This window comes from Neopsephotus bourkii, unplaced genomic scaffold, assembly GCF_033783945.1.
Source record: "Neopsephotus bourkii isolate Nb327-2 ecotype Australia unplaced genomic scaffold, CSIRO-AGI_Nbou_v1 NB_1761, whole genome shotgun sequence".
Classification (NCBI taxonomy): domain Eukaryota; kingdom Metazoa; phylum Chordata; class Aves; order Psittaciformes; family Psittacidae; genus Neopsephotus; species Neopsephotus bourkii.
The window spans coordinates 457,747-476,075 of record NW_026902235.1 but is presented as its reverse complement, the minus strand read 5'-3'; the positions used below and the strand labels follow the sequence as shown (position 1 = coordinate 476,075).

The 18,329-nt window shown below is 46.6% G+C and overlaps 1 protein-coding gene across 6 annotated transcripts in view; it reads left to right on the top strand.

The window, feature by feature from the left end:
* ZNF618 (zinc finger protein 618) overlaps positions 1 to 18,329 on the top strand; it is a 149,840-nt gene that overhangs the window by 74,556 nt on the left and 56,955 nt on the right. For 3 of the 6 annotated variants that reach the window (XM_061378012.1, XM_061378011.1, XM_061378009.1), the window contains exons 3-5: positions 7,756 to 8,012; positions 12,189 to 12,284; positions 15,475 to 15,552. In XM_061378012.1, coding sequence (XP_061233996.1) covers positions 7,756 to 8,012; positions 12,189 to 12,284; positions 15,475 to 15,552 — 431 coding nt within the window. Of the gene's footprint in view, positions 1 to 3,272; positions 3,520 to 7,755; positions 8,013 to 12,188; positions 12,285 to 15,474; positions 15,553 to 18,329 lie in introns of those variants that run through there. The other 3 variants (XM_061378015.1, XM_061378013.1, XM_061378014.1) reach the window with 2 other exon arrangements.

The following is an 18,329-nucleotide window of genomic DNA, read 5'->3' as shown; positions in this document are numbered from 1 at the left end:
TGGTAGTGTCCCTTGAGATGTCCTTGATGAAGGGGACTACTGTTGTGGTTCCTGACCTGCTCCACCTCCCTCCTCGTGGTGTATGATGCCTATGCAGCTAGGCTGCCCCAGGGAGCAAATAACAGCTGTGGGGAGGTGGTTCAAGGCCACCACAACTAATTTATCAGACAAGCAGATTTTCAGTGTACATCTTCCTTTTTCTGTCCCTGCTTGTATGTAAAACAAGAATGGATGTGTATCTGTTCTGTCTGTTCTACTTCCTGTAGCTCCAGTCATGGCAGGAACCCTCTTCAAAACCATGGCAGACATCTAGAAATTGAGCCCAGTTTCAGGCTTCCCCCTTTTTTTGCTTCCCTTCCTTTCTGACAGCTGAGGCCTTTTGATTTCACCTGGGACCAGCCAACTGCATGTTGGTTTCAAGGAGACAAGTGGTAACATCACACTGGTGGTGCTGTCCTGGTGGGTTCTGCAGAGCATGTTCCTTCAGGTGCCCACTGCATGGTCCTCATTACTGTGCTCTTCTGAATGTCTTTCATCCTGCAGACCAGAAGAGTGAACCAAGGACTGTATGAAAGTGTATTTCAAGGTGTAGGTGGACACATATCTCTTGTGCTGGGTGTCACCATCACTGATATTGCCAAGGCTGTCTCTGGTTCGTCCATCTTCAGTGGTGTCCAGGAGGACCCTGAAGATGCTCCACGTTTGCTGCTGGAGCGGAAGAGCTGTTTGTAGGTGTTGGTTCAGAGCAGCCTGTCCTCCTCCACCTTTGTTTGCTTTTCCTTTCCTTTTGAGGAGAAAACACAAAGGAGCTGACATTGGTTACTGGTTCTCCACTGATCTCATTTTGCCCCTCCCCAAAAGCTCAGCAGGATGTGTGCTGTAAAAATAGCCTTATTAGAAGCCATCTGAGTCCATACGCAACCACAGATCACTCAAAAGGGAGCTTGGAGCACGCGTGTTTCTGTTGCTGTCTTCAGAGAATTACATGACAAATTATTCCTAGCTGGAAGAAATGTCCTTTTCTAATTGGGGTTTTTTCTCATTCTTTCAGAAGGGAGGAGTGTGTGTGTTTTTTAAGTAGCTTTTAGTCACTTTCATTATTTATGAGGATGCTACTCCAGATCAGAAAAAGCAAACTGCAAATGTGACTTTTCTTCTGGCTGCTGCAGCTGACAGGGCCCATTTGCTTTCTGTTATTGCCAGTTCCGCTTATCCCAGCCAGAACAAAGTGCTCTCCAAGGATGAAAACGGCACCATATTGCAGCTCCTCGGCTTGCATCCCCTTCTCCTTGCCTCCTTCCACAGGGGACTGGCTGAAAGGTGGCCACTGGCTTCATGGTGGAGTGTCACTGTGCAGAGGTTGTTTCCTTTCTGTCCTTCCATCTGGAAGAGCTTCCTGCATTGCTCCTTGCATTGATGCTTGTGAGGCATCATCCAGGCTACTCAGCTTTACATCCAAAATTGCACTTCTGGCGTGGTCATTTGTTCATACTATCTTGCTAAAGTCTCAGCCCTTTGTGGGTGTAGGACCAAGGGAAGCTGGGCCGAAATGGGTCCAGGAACTCACTTTACCCCTATTTTTCCAGCTCTCCACGACAAGTCTTCATTGAGGCCTCCTTATATCTCTTCTGCCTTCGCCTGCTTGTATTTTGACATGAAAGTGGCCGTAACGTCATCGAAAGATGAAAGTGTGATGATCAAAGGAGGCAGCTGTGTTGAAATGAGCATTGTGAGATGGCAGAGCTGGTAATACAGTAATTGGGTACGTGGCCTACTTAGTCACAGGCGTGAGACATGCAAGTGCAATGTTTGTTTGTATCTTTAATGTTTAAAATCTATATAGTGTCTGTCCTAGCAGATGAGAGGGCACCTCACCTGCAGCACAGCCAGGCACACCATTGAGGGACAGTGTGAGCAGTGTGTGATCCCAAGGCTCCTGCCTCCTCTCCTCAGCAAGGAAGAGGCTTGGATTGCCAAGCTCCACGTCTCAATAACAACAAGACATTCCAAGTAAGAGAAGTTGGTATTCCCCAGGAAAGCTCAAAGACTTGGAGAAGGTGTTAGATGCACCCTGTGGAAGGAGACAGGGTTTAAGCAGATGTACCCATGCACATGTTTCTCTGAGGAGCTTTTGTCTTGTGCCAACAGTGCTTTGATTGAAGAATGTCCTCTTTCCAGGGAGCATCATGCCATGGATGTTAAATGCAGGTCGGACCTTTCGATGGAACTGCAGCTGATCACAAGAAGGTCACACTTGAACACTTAAAATTGCATTGTTTCAAGCAGGGAAGTGATGGCATGAGACTGGGGCCTTGTTTTCAGAGCCACCATGAGAGGGATGGCTGCAGGTACCCAGGGTGGGACCTGACTCATGGTAGGTTCCCACATAGTGCCTGTATGTGTGTTCTGGATCTGCTGCTGCTTTATCTTCATCTCTAGTTGGCAGCTCTTTACAGTGCTCAGAAGTGAGGGGAGGCAAAATGTAACACAACACTGAGCAAGTGCAGTGTCATGTGCTCGCAAGGGATGCATCTGAATACCAAAGGGCTGCTAAAGAAATGATGGTCACTTCTCTTGGGTCAGTGCATCTTCTGGCTTGATGCCATGCTCGATGAACACTATGGTGAGTGCTGTCTTCTGCACGCTCTTATGTAAGATCAAGTAATGACAGCACAAGGGGGAATGGCTTTAAACTGACAGAGGATTTAGAGATATTAGGAAGAAGTTCTTCCTTGTGAGAGTGATGATGAGCTTTAAGGCCCTTTCCAACCCAAAGCATTCTGTGATTCTAAGTGGAACCTGGCTCTTCTGTAGCTGTTCATGTACCCCTCTCCATCCCATCTGAACTTTTCCAGTGTCGGCAATTTCCTTTTCTTTCCTGTTTTGCTTCATGGTTTTAGTATTGTTTCTCCAGCCAAACCAGGAGCTTCAAACTCTGCTGCCCCATGAGGATTGTTCCTTCAGTCCCCTGCACCCTGGGGACAATCACACCATCACCTCAGCACCTGAACTTCAGGGGCAGGAAGCCTGGACTGATCCTAGTTTTGCTCTAGCCACAGGAGTGCTTTGGAGGCTGTAATGATGAAGGTGAGGAGGGTGTTCTCCAGGTGCAGGGAAGGTAGGAAGGGTCCATTGCCTTCACCTGCTCAGCAGGAGCAAATGATGCTCGTCTTGTACATCATACGAAGCAATCAGAGCCTCCTGGCTCCTCTGTCCCCTGAAGAGCACATCCAGAGGAGAAGGAAGGAGGGATGGAACTGTGTTGCTGTTTGATTGTGTTGATTTTAAGGTATTCTGCAAAGTCATAGTGTTCCTCTGGCCATTGAGCTGGAGAGAGTCTGCAGTTGAAGCCTGGCTAAAGCTTGACATCAGCCAGTGGCTGGAAAATCTCTGTAGGATATGGAATAATGAAAATGATGTGAGAACAGCTCTTTGCTCTTCAGTGAAACAGTGACAGACATGAAAAAGGTCATCAGAACTGCTCTCAGGTGGTGTGGGAGTGGTTCTGGCCTGGTGCAGGTCAGTGGCAAAGCAAAGCTTGCATTCTGGGATGACATTCCTGCATTTCGGCTGGCAGAGGATGGGTGCCACGTCTGTGAGATGGGATGTGGCTCATGCAATAGAACACTGGCACACCTTGGGGTATCAGCAGAGGATGTGGTAGAAAGGGGCAGGAGCTGGGTGCAAGGAGGGGATGTGCTGAGACACAGCTGTGAGCCCCTGCAGATACATATGTGTGCAGACAAGTACAGCTTTATATATGGTTGTATTTCTATAGATATATAGAGTAAATACATACACACAAGCTGGACAACAAATCACGTGGTGCTGGGCTGAGTGGTGCTTATTGGTGCTCAGTGGCAGTGCTGTACCCATCTGTACCCATTCTGTATCCTGGATACATCTGCTGCCTTCATCTCTCCTAGAAGGTATCTGAAGACAGAGAAGGGCTCTACTTAGTGTCAAATCGTTGTAAAACTCCAGTGGTGCTATAGTATTTTAATGGGTTTGCTTACTTTGAGAGGCTCAGCAAGCTCCTTTCAGGGCTTCTGTTCTATGCAATGGTGCAGAAGGTTGTGAAAGTATTTGGGACTGGTGTCCAAAACATACAGCAGGTACCTGCTCAGGCTTATGACACATGGGGGAATGGCAGAGGAATAGTGTTGCTTTCAGTTGGTATTTGCAAGGTTAGGTCCCACCCAGGAGCAGGCAGCTCAGCCAGGAAGGTGCTTTCGTGGCAGAGATGGATCCAGAGTCAATGTGTGTGAAGAGCGAAGTTCTTGAGGGTCCATTGATTTGGCCTAACGTTTATATACTCCTACAGCCTCAGCCCACCAAGTCTGACCAATGTACATCTGCACAGAGCCCAGTAACCCAGGGCCAGGCAGGTACTCTGGGTTTGATGACTTGGAGAGCTTTGTTCTCCCTGAGTGCATCCTTTGGAAAATGGTCGTTCCAGTGGGTCGCCATCCGTGCTAATGTTTTGTGCCTCATTTCAACTGGTTCCAGCAATGAGCTCGTACTCTGTTCTTCCCTGCCAAATGAAGGAAAGATGGTGTTTTCTCCCCATGAAGATGATTATATGCTGCCATCAAATAATCTCTCAGTCTTCCTTTTGGCATGAGAAACAGGTTGAAGTTGTTTGGTTGTGCAGAGTCAGAAAGTATCTTTTCTCAGTCTCAAACCATTTCAGTGCCTCTTTTTTGAGCCAACTCCAGTTCTCTAATCACCTTTTAAGAACGAGCCAGTCTCGCTGGGACTGGCTTCACCATGGCTGGATACAGAGAGGAAATCACCTCATTGTTCCATCTGAGGCACATATATCTGAAAATTGCCTTAGTTCTGTAGGTCAGAGCGTGGCTCTTGTTTGGCTGCAGCACAACCTTCCTGCTGGCATCATGGCTGAGTACCATGGGTGCTGCTTGTGGGTGCACCCACATTCCTGGACACATTTGACTATGGTACAACTGCTCATCTTGGGCAGAGCCAGGTTATAGAGTGATGGTTATGGAGTGATGGATCCACTGGTGCTGATGTCCCTTCCACAGTCATTGTTTTCCACCCCTCCAGGGGTCACCCATCATTTTTAGCACCAGTGATGTTAAATTTCATTCCAGAGCATTAATAAACTGTCCCACATCAGTCATTTATCTGAAGGGGGCCTATAAGGATGCTGGGGAGAGACTCTTCATTAGGGACTGCAGTGACAGGACAAGGGGTAACGGGTTAAAACTTAAACAGGGAAGTTTAGATAGGATATAAGGAAGAAGTTCTTTCCTGTTAGGGTGGTGAGGCACTGGAATAGGTTGCCCAGGGAGGTTGTGAATGCTCCATCCCTGGCAGTGTTCAAGGCCTGGTTGGACAGAGCCTTGGGTGAGATGGTTTAGTGTGAGCTGTCTCTGCCCATGGCAGGGGGTTGGAACTGGATGATATTAAGGTCCTTTCCAACCCTAACTATTTCAGGAGCCTTGTGGAAATGACCCATTCAGGAATGATGCGCCTTGAGGCCAGCACTTTGCCTTGCAGCACATGGCCTGTTGCTCACTTCATGCCATGTTCTGCTGATTTATGTCTGAATGTGACGTGATGCAAAGCTGCATGCCCTCGGAAGATCTTTTATGTCCTTACCAAATTTATAATCTCCTCAGAAAGCTGTATCCTTAGCATCACTGCTAGTTGTATGAGCTTATAATTCGACATCACTTGGCTCCTGCACTGATTTTTATGTTGTTCTGTCCAGGATTGGCAAGTACAGATTGCTGTGAACAATCCATTTTGTCTTCACTTGAGGTACAGAGCTGGTTCTCACCTTTCTGCCTACGAGTGGGAATTGTACTGGTTTGATTGTCCTCAGAGGAAGAAGACTGTTTCCTCACCACCACCCTATTGCTTTTACTGCCTTTATCAGTGTTTTGCATTTCACACCTTGTTGGTTCAATTGATTTGCTTAATTGCAAATTCCCACCCTTTTCTGATTGCTGAGTGGTTTGTACTTGAGCTCCTGGCTGTTGCCTCCCTTTGGCTTCAGAATGAGTGCTGACCTATGCTGCTGTTGGGTGAGATTGATGGACCTTTTGGATATCCAATAATATTATCATAAAGACTGTCTGGTTTCAACCACATTTTCTCTACCTTAATTCATCTTTCTTACTTGAAAAAAACCCTGTATGATTTTGGGAGCCCAGCAGGGGTTGGTGTAAGTATGAGGAGGGTGGGAAGGAGTGGGGAGGCAGGTCAAGGCTAATTCTCTCTGTTTAGGGGCTATTAATTGTACATTTCATTCCATAATGAGAATGAAGAGATGAATAATAAAATATCTGGTGATGTGATGTGACTGACCCATTTTGAAACAGCAACTACATGTCTGTGGAGGAGGCTGTGCAGTAATTACTGCAGAAGATTGTTCTCCATCTCTCCTCTTGTCTCCATTCTCCCAGAATTACCCACTGGGCACTTCCAGCTGCAGCAGTTTGATTCCTCTGCCAGCCCCATAACCAGTGTCAGAAGCCATTGCAGGTGTTAGTTTTCTAACATTTTAATTCATACCTTGTTCTGACTTTCTACACTGTTCCAAGCAATGGGTTTTCCTTCTCTTTCACTACTGCATGGTCTAATGACTCTCATCTATAAGTTCAGCTTATTTTCCACTTTATTTTGCCTATTACTTTGCTTAAAGCATTTTCAAACACCTTTGGCTGTTCCCAGTGATTCCATGGCTCTAAATATGTCACAGTATTTAAAATCTCTGTTTCTGGGTAGTCTCAGCTATTACAGATTTAATTCTTCAGATTTCTGCACAGACTGAACCAGCAATTATTTTAGCTTTTCACTGCATGTTGGAATTTATTAATAACCAGTATTAAGAGCAGGGAGCCCGTGATGAGTGGTGGGATGGTGCATTTGGAAAAGGAGCTACACTGAGTTATTATCTGGTCCTCATCTGTTGTGCTTAACCTCCCTCTGCCTTTTGCCACCATAGCACTTGTTCACGTCATTCTACAGCTTTGAGGTGTCCTTCCTTTACTTAAGGGGTTTTGAGTATTTATTTATTGAAATTAATTTCTCCCATGAATTTCCAGCTTTCTCTTTCCAAGATGAAAATCTTAATCTGTTTCTAAATACATTGCCCTCTGCCTTCCTCCATCCATCATAATTTCTCTTGTCATCTTTGATACTTATATCTGTCCATAACGTGATAGTCTCCCTAAATATCGTTATACTGCACACAATCCCCTTTGATCATCACTGTGTATGTTAAATAAGGCCATACCAATACCATGGGATGCTGGGTTACTTTGAAGGGTTAAATGAGGGAACACAACTGTAGATCCACTCGTGGAGGAGTGCATGCAGGTGGAGATAGCTCCATGCTCCATTTTGCAGATGTCAGGAGAATATGGCTTTTCTTTTGCATGTATGAACTAGTCTTGGCATAATCCTTGGTGTCAGGACTAGTGGGATTGTGCTCCTGGCCCACAAGGAACCCGATGGAATTCTGTGCTATTGGTTTGTGGTCCAGTCCATGTCCACTGCTGTTGTTTGTGAGGATTAAGGTTATTTTCATTACTAGCAAGTGGTTTTATTACTTCTGTCTGCTTAAAGTTAATGACTTCCCACATATGACAGACACACCTACCTGTACTTATTTTAAATAAACTGCATTAAATAAAAGTGCCTTTAATTAGATCCTAGTGATGAGAAAGTGAGCACTTGACACTGAGGGTTCATGTTTTCTCCTCTTTTCCCCCCATTCAGGGAGTGCTTGAAGAGGAGCCCGCGGAGCCCGAAAGCGGAGGGCTCCGAGTCGGTGACATCTCAGTCCTCACCCAGTGAAGAGGCTGGAATGATGACTGAGGTGAAAGTGAAAACAGAGGTGCCAGATGACTATATCGAAGAGGTGATCTGGCAGGATGACACCAAAGATTCCAAGAAGAACATAAAAGATGGGCCAGGAGATGTGCCTGCGGAGATCTGTGTGGTCATAGGTGGGGTCCGCAACCAGCAGACGCTTGGTAAGCAGTGGGGTGGTGCACTGCATCATTTGGTCCTCTTGAGTCCGAGGTGTGGGAAGAGGAACAAGGTTCTGGAGAGCTGAAGCTCAACTCTGTTGGAGGTACCAGAGCCAAGATGTGCATTAGTCACAGGGTCCTGCCTCAGGATTATTGACCTTCTGCTCTGTGTTTGTATCTGGTCACCTCTAAAGACTCAACCAAGATCAGGGTAACTAAGAAAAAGCTTAGTATCTTCTTCTGATGTGTTACGTGACTTGCCCAGCAGTCATGTGCAAAACTGATGGTGAACCCAGGGCTGGGGGTAGGTGTGTTGGGCAGGATGAGGTGGTAGAGGAGGAGGAACAAGAGGGAAGCCTGAGAAACAGTTGAAATATTTGGAGGATGGTTGCTTTGTGGATGCTTTCTGTAAATAATTAGATTTAGCTCAAACCAGGTTTTACGGGTTGGTTGTTTTTCTGTTCACCAGTAACTTTGAGGGCGTAATTTTGACTTCTGGGTGTCTGCAGAGTGCCAGGTCCAAAACAGTAGTTCCTGTCCCCACCCCACCTCAAACTGTGATGAAAAGAAGCTCTTTGTGGGTTTTTTTTCTCCTGTGGACATCACTGTCCTTTCCTGCTCCAGAGATCCTGGAGAGGCACCACTTGCTAAAGGGGCTCCTCTGTTGGTTCTGCCATGGAGCAGGTCCCAGCAGTGACTCTAAGAGTGAAGGGCAGAAGTATGAAACAGCAGCACTTGGACTATGTTCCCTTCAAAGGACCCAGGAGAAAGCTGACTTGAGCTGCTCAGTGTTGCTGTTGGGGTTGGTTTATCTTTCAGGGGGAGAGGAAAGAGGAACTGGTGTTAGGTTTTCTCCTAGTTTGTGCTTGATCACTGCCTATGCTGTTGGAAAGAAACCGTGCAGGTATTGGTAGCTGGTCAGTGTCTCAGGATCATCATTGTCCTTCTGTTCCCCAGTAGGACAGCCACTAAGAATGGTAGGGTGGGAGGTCACTGCTGTTTATGCAGGGTGAGAACATTTGGGGAAAACCTGGGAAATCTGAAACTGCTTCTGAATTAAAGATCACAAGATTTGGAGAAATTATTCTGTGTGTATTCAGAGTTGCTGATCCTCCACAGCTCTTGAAAGGGTGATCACTGCATGGGCAACCCTGAAATGCACAGGTGTCCCTGGTGCCCTGGGAGGGAAGGGTGGGGATGTGACCACTGATGGGAGCTTCTCCTTCAGCTATCATCACCAGCCTGTGATGAAAGCATCTGCAGCTTGGCTGTCTGCTGTGTTGCACCTCTTCTCCCCATGGCTTGTGGCTGGGCAGCAGCAGCTGGGCTGCAGATGATGTCCTCTGAGAACGAAGGTTTCCTGCTGAGGTTGACTGTATTGTTGTGCAAAGTGGCGAGTGGGCTTTTGCTGTTGGCTGGCTTGGACATTCACCAGCATGTCCCTATGGAGAGTGCTGGGGACAGGCTGGCATGAGGGGGAACGTGGTTTGATGTATAAGCACCATGGGGAGAGGGATGGTGAGCTCTTGTACTGGTTAACAAGTGGTGGTTGAAAGCTGTAGAAAGTAAACTGGAGAACTTTTATTGGGAAGGGCCTTTTCACATGAAACATGCATCATACTTGTTGTTTTAGAGACTCTCCCTCGGTTTCTTTAAAGGTGACTTGGTCCTGAGGCAATTGGCAGTTGATGGGTTCCTTTGTGAAAAGAGCCCTGTAAGTGCCCCCATTCATCCACTATTCACATAACTCTGTCTGTTGGGGAGGTGGCTCTGAAAAACTTCTTTGGCCACCAAATACTGGGTTCTGTGTGGACCAACTGGTGCCCAGATATCTGTTACTTGTGGTTTCTTGAACTGGCTCCCAGCCAATTCTTCTGGTCCCCTCCATCACCCTGCAGAAACCATGGCCAGGCACTGTTCCGTGACTGCAGACATCTGTGTAACTCGCATCAGAAGTGTCCCATCCCTGCAGCTCCGCTGGCGATTTGGGCTGCTGCTCTGGAACAGCCCAAGCTGCCAGCTGAAGACACCGGTGCCTCCTGCCTCCAGAGCAAAGGCTCCGAGCTCTCTGCTGCTGCTCACTGTTACTTCCAGGAGTTCTCCTCTGTGAAGCCTTTCCCGTGATGTGTTCTGGTAGCCCTGTATCTAAATCACTTCAGCTGTGCAGAAAGGCAGGGCTTTGCTAGGATTTTATTCGCCTTCATCAGGGAAGCTGACATGGGAGGTGTCGAAAGCAGTTATTTCTTACAGTAATTCATGATGCAGCGTGAAGTGGTGAATCGGGAGGAAATGAATCCCTCTCCTTCCCATGGAAGTGCTGACCCCTGGACTGTCTCCTTGCATGGTGTTCTGGGCATGGTCGGTTAAGTGGGGGATGTGTTGTCTGAGCTGGGGCCACAGTGCTGAGGCTTCGGGGCACATGTGGCTCCAAGTGAGAGCCAGCCGGCTTCCTCCGGGGCTCAGCTTCGGGAGCTGGCTGAAACGTGCTGTAGAAGATTTATGTCTCTATTCTGAGTCACACATCTCCTCCAGGAGCGGGCTGTATTTATATTGTCAGTTGTTTCTTGGAGCAGTTTGTAACAGGGATTCCCAGCGCAGCTGCTGCTATTTGCTTGTAGTGTTTTCATCAGATCAGGCCTTGTGTGCGCTGCCTCCTGTTCAGTTACACGTTCACGTGTCTCTCCCTGCACTTTGCACTGCTGCAGACTCTGTTTCCAGCCCTTTGGAGCAGCCCAGACTCCATGATGCCTGCAAGTGGATGGAGCCAAGCGGGATGGGTGGGGACAGTGCCTGCCATCCCTCCCCGAAGAGCCAGTGCTCATGTTTGTGGCTTTGGACCATTTTCCTTTCAGCTGCTTTTCTACAGAAGCTTTGCAAGCCCCGTCGGGACCCCCTTCAGGCATGCCAAGCAAAGAAAGCCAATGGAGAGGTTGGCTTCAAGCCTGGGTCAGCCAGCAGCAGCAGACTGATACCACCAGTGTGGATCCATGGTGGTCCCCATCCCCCAGCTGGCACCCCTTGCAGAGCCACCAGGCCTCCCTGCCTCATAGGTGGTGTGTTCCTTGCCCTGCACAGCTCAGAGGTACAACGTGCCCTATTCTTCTTTCGCCTTGCTAGGTTCACGTGATGGCCTTGGGCCAAGGTCATTCGAAGAGCTCCAACACATCCAGGCTCCTTCGGCCTGGAGAGGAGAATGCTTCTTAAGGAGAGAACCTTATAACAGTCTTCTGGCAGTGGGAGAGGGGCTTTGGGCAAGGGCCTGTAGAGGCAGGCCAAGGGGAATGGCTTGGACCTGCCAAAGGGGAGACTGAGATGAGCTCTTAGGCAGAAGCTCTTCCCTGTGAGGGTGCTGAGGCGCTGGCACAGGGTGCCCAGAGAAGCTGTGGCTGCCCCATCCCTGGCAGTGTTCAAGGCCAGGTTGGACACAGGGGCTTGGAGCAAGCTGCTCCAGTGGAAGGGGTCCCTGCCTGTGGCAGGGGTTGGAGCTGGAGGAGCTTTAAGGTCCCTTCCCACACAGACCAGTCCATGATTCTGTGAGCAGCATTTCTCAGGGTGGGGTGTCAGGGCAGAAAGGCAGTGGAGTGCACCATGAAGCTGTCTAGAGACGAGAGGAGAAGCAAATGGCACTTGTGTTGTAAGTGAAGAGAAAGGAGAGAGGCTGTTTGGCTGATGTGCGTCATTTTCTGATGTTGTGAATGCCATCAGGTCAGTATGTCTTTTGAAAGACAGGCTTATCTGCGAGTTGATCAGGAGAACTTTTATACAAGACTATTTAAGCTCTCAATCTGGTCTGTGCTTTATGAGAAACATTTTGGAGAGCAGTTTTCAAGCAGTGCATTAAATCAGAAATGTTTCTGAGACAAAGTGAAGAGTGAATCCATCTGCTTTGAGACTTTCAATCTGACATGCACGTGCTTGATTCGTGCCATGATGCTGATGTCTCGGTTGCTGTGCTGCTCAGCATAGGTAATTCAAGAGCACTTTGGAGTCTCCCTAGTTATACCAAGTAAAATAGTGCTGTGCAAGCCTTAAGAACTTCTGTGTGACCTCTGACATCTTTTTAGCAAGCCACAGGGACAGATGGGTCTTGGCGATTTTTAATGGGCTTCAGGCATCATTATTCTTTGGAAATGCATCCGCTTTAAGGGCTTTTTTCTGATTTCTTTTTGCATAATTTAGATGGAAAAGCAGTGGAACGTGGCTCTCCCATTGGATATACACGAAATCGATATTCAGGGACCTGGATTTTTGACCATGCATTGAGATACACATCCGGTATGTGATGGAAGGGTGTGAAAGGCTAACCAGGGAGCAAGGGAAAGCTCTGGATGCAATGGGTGTGTTGCCCAAATTCCAGCTATGAGCCTTGGGAAAAGCCTGGCAAAACTGAGTACACCAACTAACCAAAACCCGTCCCTATCTCCCCTCCTACTAGAAACAGCTTTAACCTGCATGACACATCTTGGTGTGGACAAATCCAAGATAAGCCATGACCATGGTGGCACTGTCCGAGGCGACACAGGCATGTTCTTTGTAAGGCCTTATCACATAGCAGTGTCTTTTCTTCTTCCCATTTCATCTTTCCTCCACTCCAGTAACACATTTATTGTGACAAATTATTATTCTTTCTTTAATAAGAGGATGTGTGCATTTGCCTCCCGAATTGTGGTGGGCTGAGTACAGTTATGGCTGTTGAGTTACTTCTTGGTGCTTCTAGGACTTGAGATCTGTAATGCTTCTCCCTTGCACCCTCCACAAACGTGCTGTGCTGAGGCAGGGCTCTGCTGTCCCCACACAGGAGATGGGTAGAGATACCCCCATCAAAGAAGATGACTCCAGCCTTCCTAGGTTGCACTTGAGGCACTTGAGGACATCTGTGCAAAAGCGCTGGCTGTGGGACTGACTGGTCCCTCTCCTGCCTTTGGCTCCTGCCCTTGCTTTCCAGGCACAGCCCCTTGCATGAGGGCTGCAGCACCGGTTTGGTTTCATATTGGAGAGGAAAGGCACTACACAGTGACTTGCACACATTGTGCTCTTCTTGAAGACCTTCTGCACAGCCAGATGCATTCATGTGCTATAGACTATCGCCAGAGGAAGGGAGAAATAGAAGAAAAATAGAGGGAAAGTTCAGCCTAGAGCCCCTCGCTGTGTTCTGTCTTTTCCTGGTGCTCTGGGTGTGTGCAGCACTGTGTCAGGGTATGGGTGGATGTCAGTTGTGTTTTGCTGTTGGTACAGTTGAACCTTTGCTGTTGCACAGGTTGGTAGGGCCCAAGTGATGGTCGGTGCGCTCGTCTTCTGGTCATGCTGCTTTGGGGCTCCAGCTGGAATAGTTTTCAGAAAAGAATTTTGGAGGTTGGCAATGAATATAATTGATCCTTGATCATGGAAAATTGAGGGCTGGCAAATGCTGTTGGCTTGGAGATATCCGGGATTTCATTTAGAAAAGCCTGTCTGGAGCGACCATGGGTGACAGCTGTGTATGTGTATATATACCTGTATGTATATCTGTGTATAGATGTGCCATGCCTGGAGATACTCAAGGCCAGGCTGGATGTGGTTCTGCACAACCTGATCTAGTTGAAGATGTCCCTACTTGGTGCAGGGGGTTAGAACCGGATGAGCTTTGAAGGTCCCTTCCAACCCGAAGCATTCTATGATTCCGTGATCTCTATATGATATACAACTAGATTTGATGATCAAAAGCCTGTGGAGCAGGTCAGACATGGTCATCTGACTGTCAGATCAGTATTTTAGGGTATTTTTTCAGATGTGTAGTCTTGTGTATCAGACTGTAGCAAATTGCCTTGTTTGGCATCGATGACATAGTAGGCTCCCAACCTCAACAGGCACTCCTAAGTGGTGCTAACAGTGATGGACAGGGAATTCATCACTGCTACGAAGTGGAAGGAGAGTTGTTTTCTTCCCAAGCTGTAAGCAGTAGGTCATGGAAAGGGAGAAACAGACCATGGGTACAGTGTGTTCAAAGAGCATGGTTGTTTTTTTTTCCTGGAAAGAGCTCACTTTGAGTAGTGCTGGGTAAGTATTGCTGTAAGATGATGTTTGGGAATATTTATTTAGGTGTGTGTGTGAATGTTTTGTTCCTGTTTGTGCTCATCCTGAGTTTTACTGTTTTGTATGGTCAGGAAAAGATTGTTTCAGGGTTGCATGAGGAAACATCCATGGAAATGAGAGACCACCTAAAGGGGCTACAAGAAACCTGGAGAAGGGCTTGGGACAAGGGCCAGGCCAGGGGGAATGGCTTGAACCTGCCAGAGGGGAGACTGAGATGAGCTCTTAGGCAGAAGCTCTTCCCTGTGAGGGTGCTGAGGCGCTGGCAGAGGGTGCCCAGAGAAGCTGTGGCTGCCCCATCCCTGGCAGTGTTCAAGGCCAGGTTGGACACAGGGGCTTGGAGCAAGCTGCTCCAGTGGAAGGGGTCCCTGCCTGTGGCAGGGGTTGGAACTGGATGAGCTTTGAGGTCCCTTCCAACCCAAACCAGGCTGGATTCTATGAAATACTACATTCACACAAAATAAGATTCAGCCCTTCTTCGTCCCACCTCCTGTTTCCTAAGTGCTCCTCTCATCCTACTGAAGAGCACAGGTAGGATCACTGTTGTTTACCTGCTGGTGAACAGCTAATAAACACAATACTTGTTGCAAGAAAGAGCTTGAAAGGTGAATTTCTAGCCTGTTCACCACAGTGGAGTGGGGGAAGAAAAGGCTGAATCAACTTTAATAACAAATCTAAGGAAATTTCTGTCTGTCCAATAAACAGAAGAGGGTAAATTCATTGCATAATTTCATCATTACAAATGATTCTCCCAGCAATGTTTCTCTGGTTCCATTTGAAATGACTGTTTGCAGATGTGTGTTTTCTGGAATTAGAGGCACAAATTGAGAAGAGAGACTACTGTGGTCATGTGCTTTTCCTTAAAAAGGTCAAAAGTTCTATTTGTATCTCTTTGGTTTCCTCTGGGTGGATATTTACCAAATCTCTGTGGGTTTCTTGAGAAATTTGTACGTTGTGCATTTCTTGAGGAATTTTGAAAACTCTTTGCCTCCAGATAACATATTGCCTTCTTTTTTTCAGTGGAAAAGCTTTTTTTCCCATATACTAGGAACTTACTGAAAAGTAATTCAAGGTTATTTCTGTCCATAGGAAATATTAGTCACTATTATAAAATTATAAATCGGGCTATTTTGAGAGTGGCCCTTTTCATGTCAGCAAAGTTAAAAAAATATAGTGAAAATGTGAGTTCAGGGTAATATGCCAAGGAATCTTAAATAAAGCTGAAAAAAGAATTGAGTCTGGGATAGTGATTTCCTGCATTTATCTCCATGAACCTTCCAAAAATTGCTTTGCTGCAAACTGCATTCTTTTGTCCCCAGTTTATGGATAAGTATGTGGAGAGGCTGTTTTTCCTGATCTAATATGGTGATGTATACTTTTCTGTCTTGTTTTTCAGGGTCTTATGAGTGTGGAATATGTGGGAAGAAATACAAGTATTACAACTGTTTCCAGACCCATGTGCGAGCACACAGAGGTATCTCACTCCTGCTCAAATCTTTGGGAATCCTGGGGGAACATTTAGATTAGGTATCAGTAAGTTCTTCCCTGTGAGGGTGCTGAGGCACTGGCACAGGGTGCCCAGAGAAGCTGTGGCTGCCCCATCCCTGGCAGTGTTCAAGGCCAGGTTGGACACAGGGGCTTGGAGCAAGCTGCTCTAGTGGAAGGTGTCCCTGCCTGCAGCAGGAGTTTGAACTGGATGAGCTTTAAGGTCCCTTCCACCACAAACCAGGCTGGGATTCTGTGACTATTTTCAGGAAGGTCTTGCAGATTCCTCTCAGTTCATCAATAATGCTTCTTTTGGGTGACCCCAAAAGGGTAAACTTTGGGGCTGTCTAAGCTCTGTGGCTTTCCATCAGTGTTTCTCTTGAGGTCAGGGGCAGCTCTTGCATTTGGTGCAGTATTTACTGCACAGGGCTCTCTCAAGGCATCACTGTGTTGGGAGAGCTGCAAATTAACAGGTTTCTCCTGGCATCTCACACTTGCCAGCAGTGTAGCTACCACCCACCGCAGGGTTGGGCATCTCCCTGGTGTGCTCCATACTTCCACCTGGCTGGGTGGTTTAGTCCATCCCTGTTAAGATGGGAGGTTACAAAGTCAGATACTGGCATTGCTCAACTGCTGTATTTTGATGTTAAAATCAAAGTTGAACTCAGCCTCATACCCCTTCTGTCAGCTGAGGTCACTTCCCACATGTATTGTTTGTGTGAAGCATCTCCTGCTTAGAAGTGACTTTGTTTGAATTTTCTGTAAGACTGGCCAGTTCCATGTTGCTTAATTGCAGAAATGTGGAAGTTTTTCTCAGTGCTGTGTACAATCAGTGGAGTTGCTGTAATTTGGAGAAATACGGATCTCAAAGAGCACCAGGGACTTGAAACTAGCTCAGGAGCCCGTCAGTGGTTTTCTTTCTGTTCACCTGGATTGGTCACTGAAGTCTGTGTGTGTCCAGCTTGTAGGAGTGTCTGCTTTAGGTCCTCCATTGTAACTACCAGTATCAGCACATGTGGTCCTCAAGAAAACAATTGACTGGAATGTCTAAATGAGCATAAAATCCCAGTGAAAGGTTTGAAAATGCAGGACTAGTGAAGGCTTAATGGGGTATTAAGTTTTAAATGTGTAAGCTCTCAGCAGTGGGGAAATGCCCAGCTGCAAGGTGAACATGCATCCTTCTTAGAAGTTTTCAGTCCTTTAATGACATGGCTGCATATTCCTTCTGTGCTGTTTTAACATCACAAAACTTCCTCTGTATCCTTGGGTACATGCAGAATTGTTTTTCAATGCTGGAATTCCTTTCAAAATAACAAGAAAATTCCTAAAAGTCCTTTAAATGTAACTGCAACTTCACCCTGCAGTTTAAGGAAAATAATGGCTATAATAATGGTGAGCAGCAGTTATTTGCTGACATGCAGAATGCTGTACTCTTGCATCACAGCATTGCAATAGTTTTGCAATAATCATTGCAGTATTTAGATTTGAGACAAGGATTGCTTTTATTTTACTTCTCTAGCGCTATGGGATCCTTAATTCAGATGGAATTTTGGGAACTCTGTTAGTACGAGGTCACCTCCTAATGTGTGATCCAACTGATTTGTATTTCTATTTCATCATGAAATGAAGCTATGGATTAAACAGTCAGGATGCATCAATGCACACATGTACAGTTGATATCCAGAGTGTTGTCATGAACTCAGCGGAGACATGACTTTTACCTTTTGCTTCCAAAGCCTTTTTTAATGTGTAGCTATAGAAGATGGCAATCTTCAAAATTTGGAACGTGGAAACGTGTGAGTGATTTTCACAGCAGTGGGCGAGAAGCACAGTTTATAGGTGGGAAACTTAGAAAATGTTGGCTTATGTTACAGTAAATTGATGCATGCAGTAACATCTAAAGTGTATTTGAATTGCCTTAAGACAATAAAAACCAAAATGAAGTATTTGTTCATGTACACTCTACAACAAGAAATCAAATGGGAATGGGATTCTCCCAGGAACAGAACCTGAGTTTGCAGTTCAAGCATTTGGAAACACTTACCTACCTGTCTGCAGAGAGATAACAGGCCAACGACTGTGCAGGTGATGTATAGTGAGGAAAAAAGGAGGATTATATGGAGGAAATATCTATGTGATATTATCCAGTGGGGCTTGTACATAGAACTGTACCAGCAACAGTGCTGGAAATAGCATAAGGCAGCAGGACTGAAAGGAATTTTTGTGGAAGATGCTTGTATAGCCACATGTATGTAAGGTTTCATATCAAAGAAGTGGCTGGTGCTGCACCATCATAACAAACTTGGTGGCTGTACGTCCACCGAGGATGTGATCCTGCACTTTGCATGTTTTCCCTGTGTCTTTCAGTCCGTGTCTTGGATAAACCCCAAGCACTGGCAAGCCAGCTCTCCTAGGTCTGCTTCTCCATCAAGTGCTGAAAACTGAGCTCCCTCACACACAATTATCAGCTGCCAGAACCTCAGATCCTGAATATTTCAGTCATTTTTTGTTGGCTGGGCAAGGAAGGAGCTGCATTGCAGGGCAGGACCTGGCATTCCCTCTTTGCCTGATGCATTTTCTGAGCATTAGCTGTGGTTTCTGTGAAGTCTGGGCCACCCATCAGTCATGTAACATCTTTCTCTGAAGGGCTGACTGATCCTGGGGAAGCTCAGCAGCTCAGCATCAGACTACCTAGAGCAAGCTCAGGTCCCTTTTTCTTCTCTTCAGAAGCTTTATTCCAGGAAAGCATCTGAACAACTTTTGGGC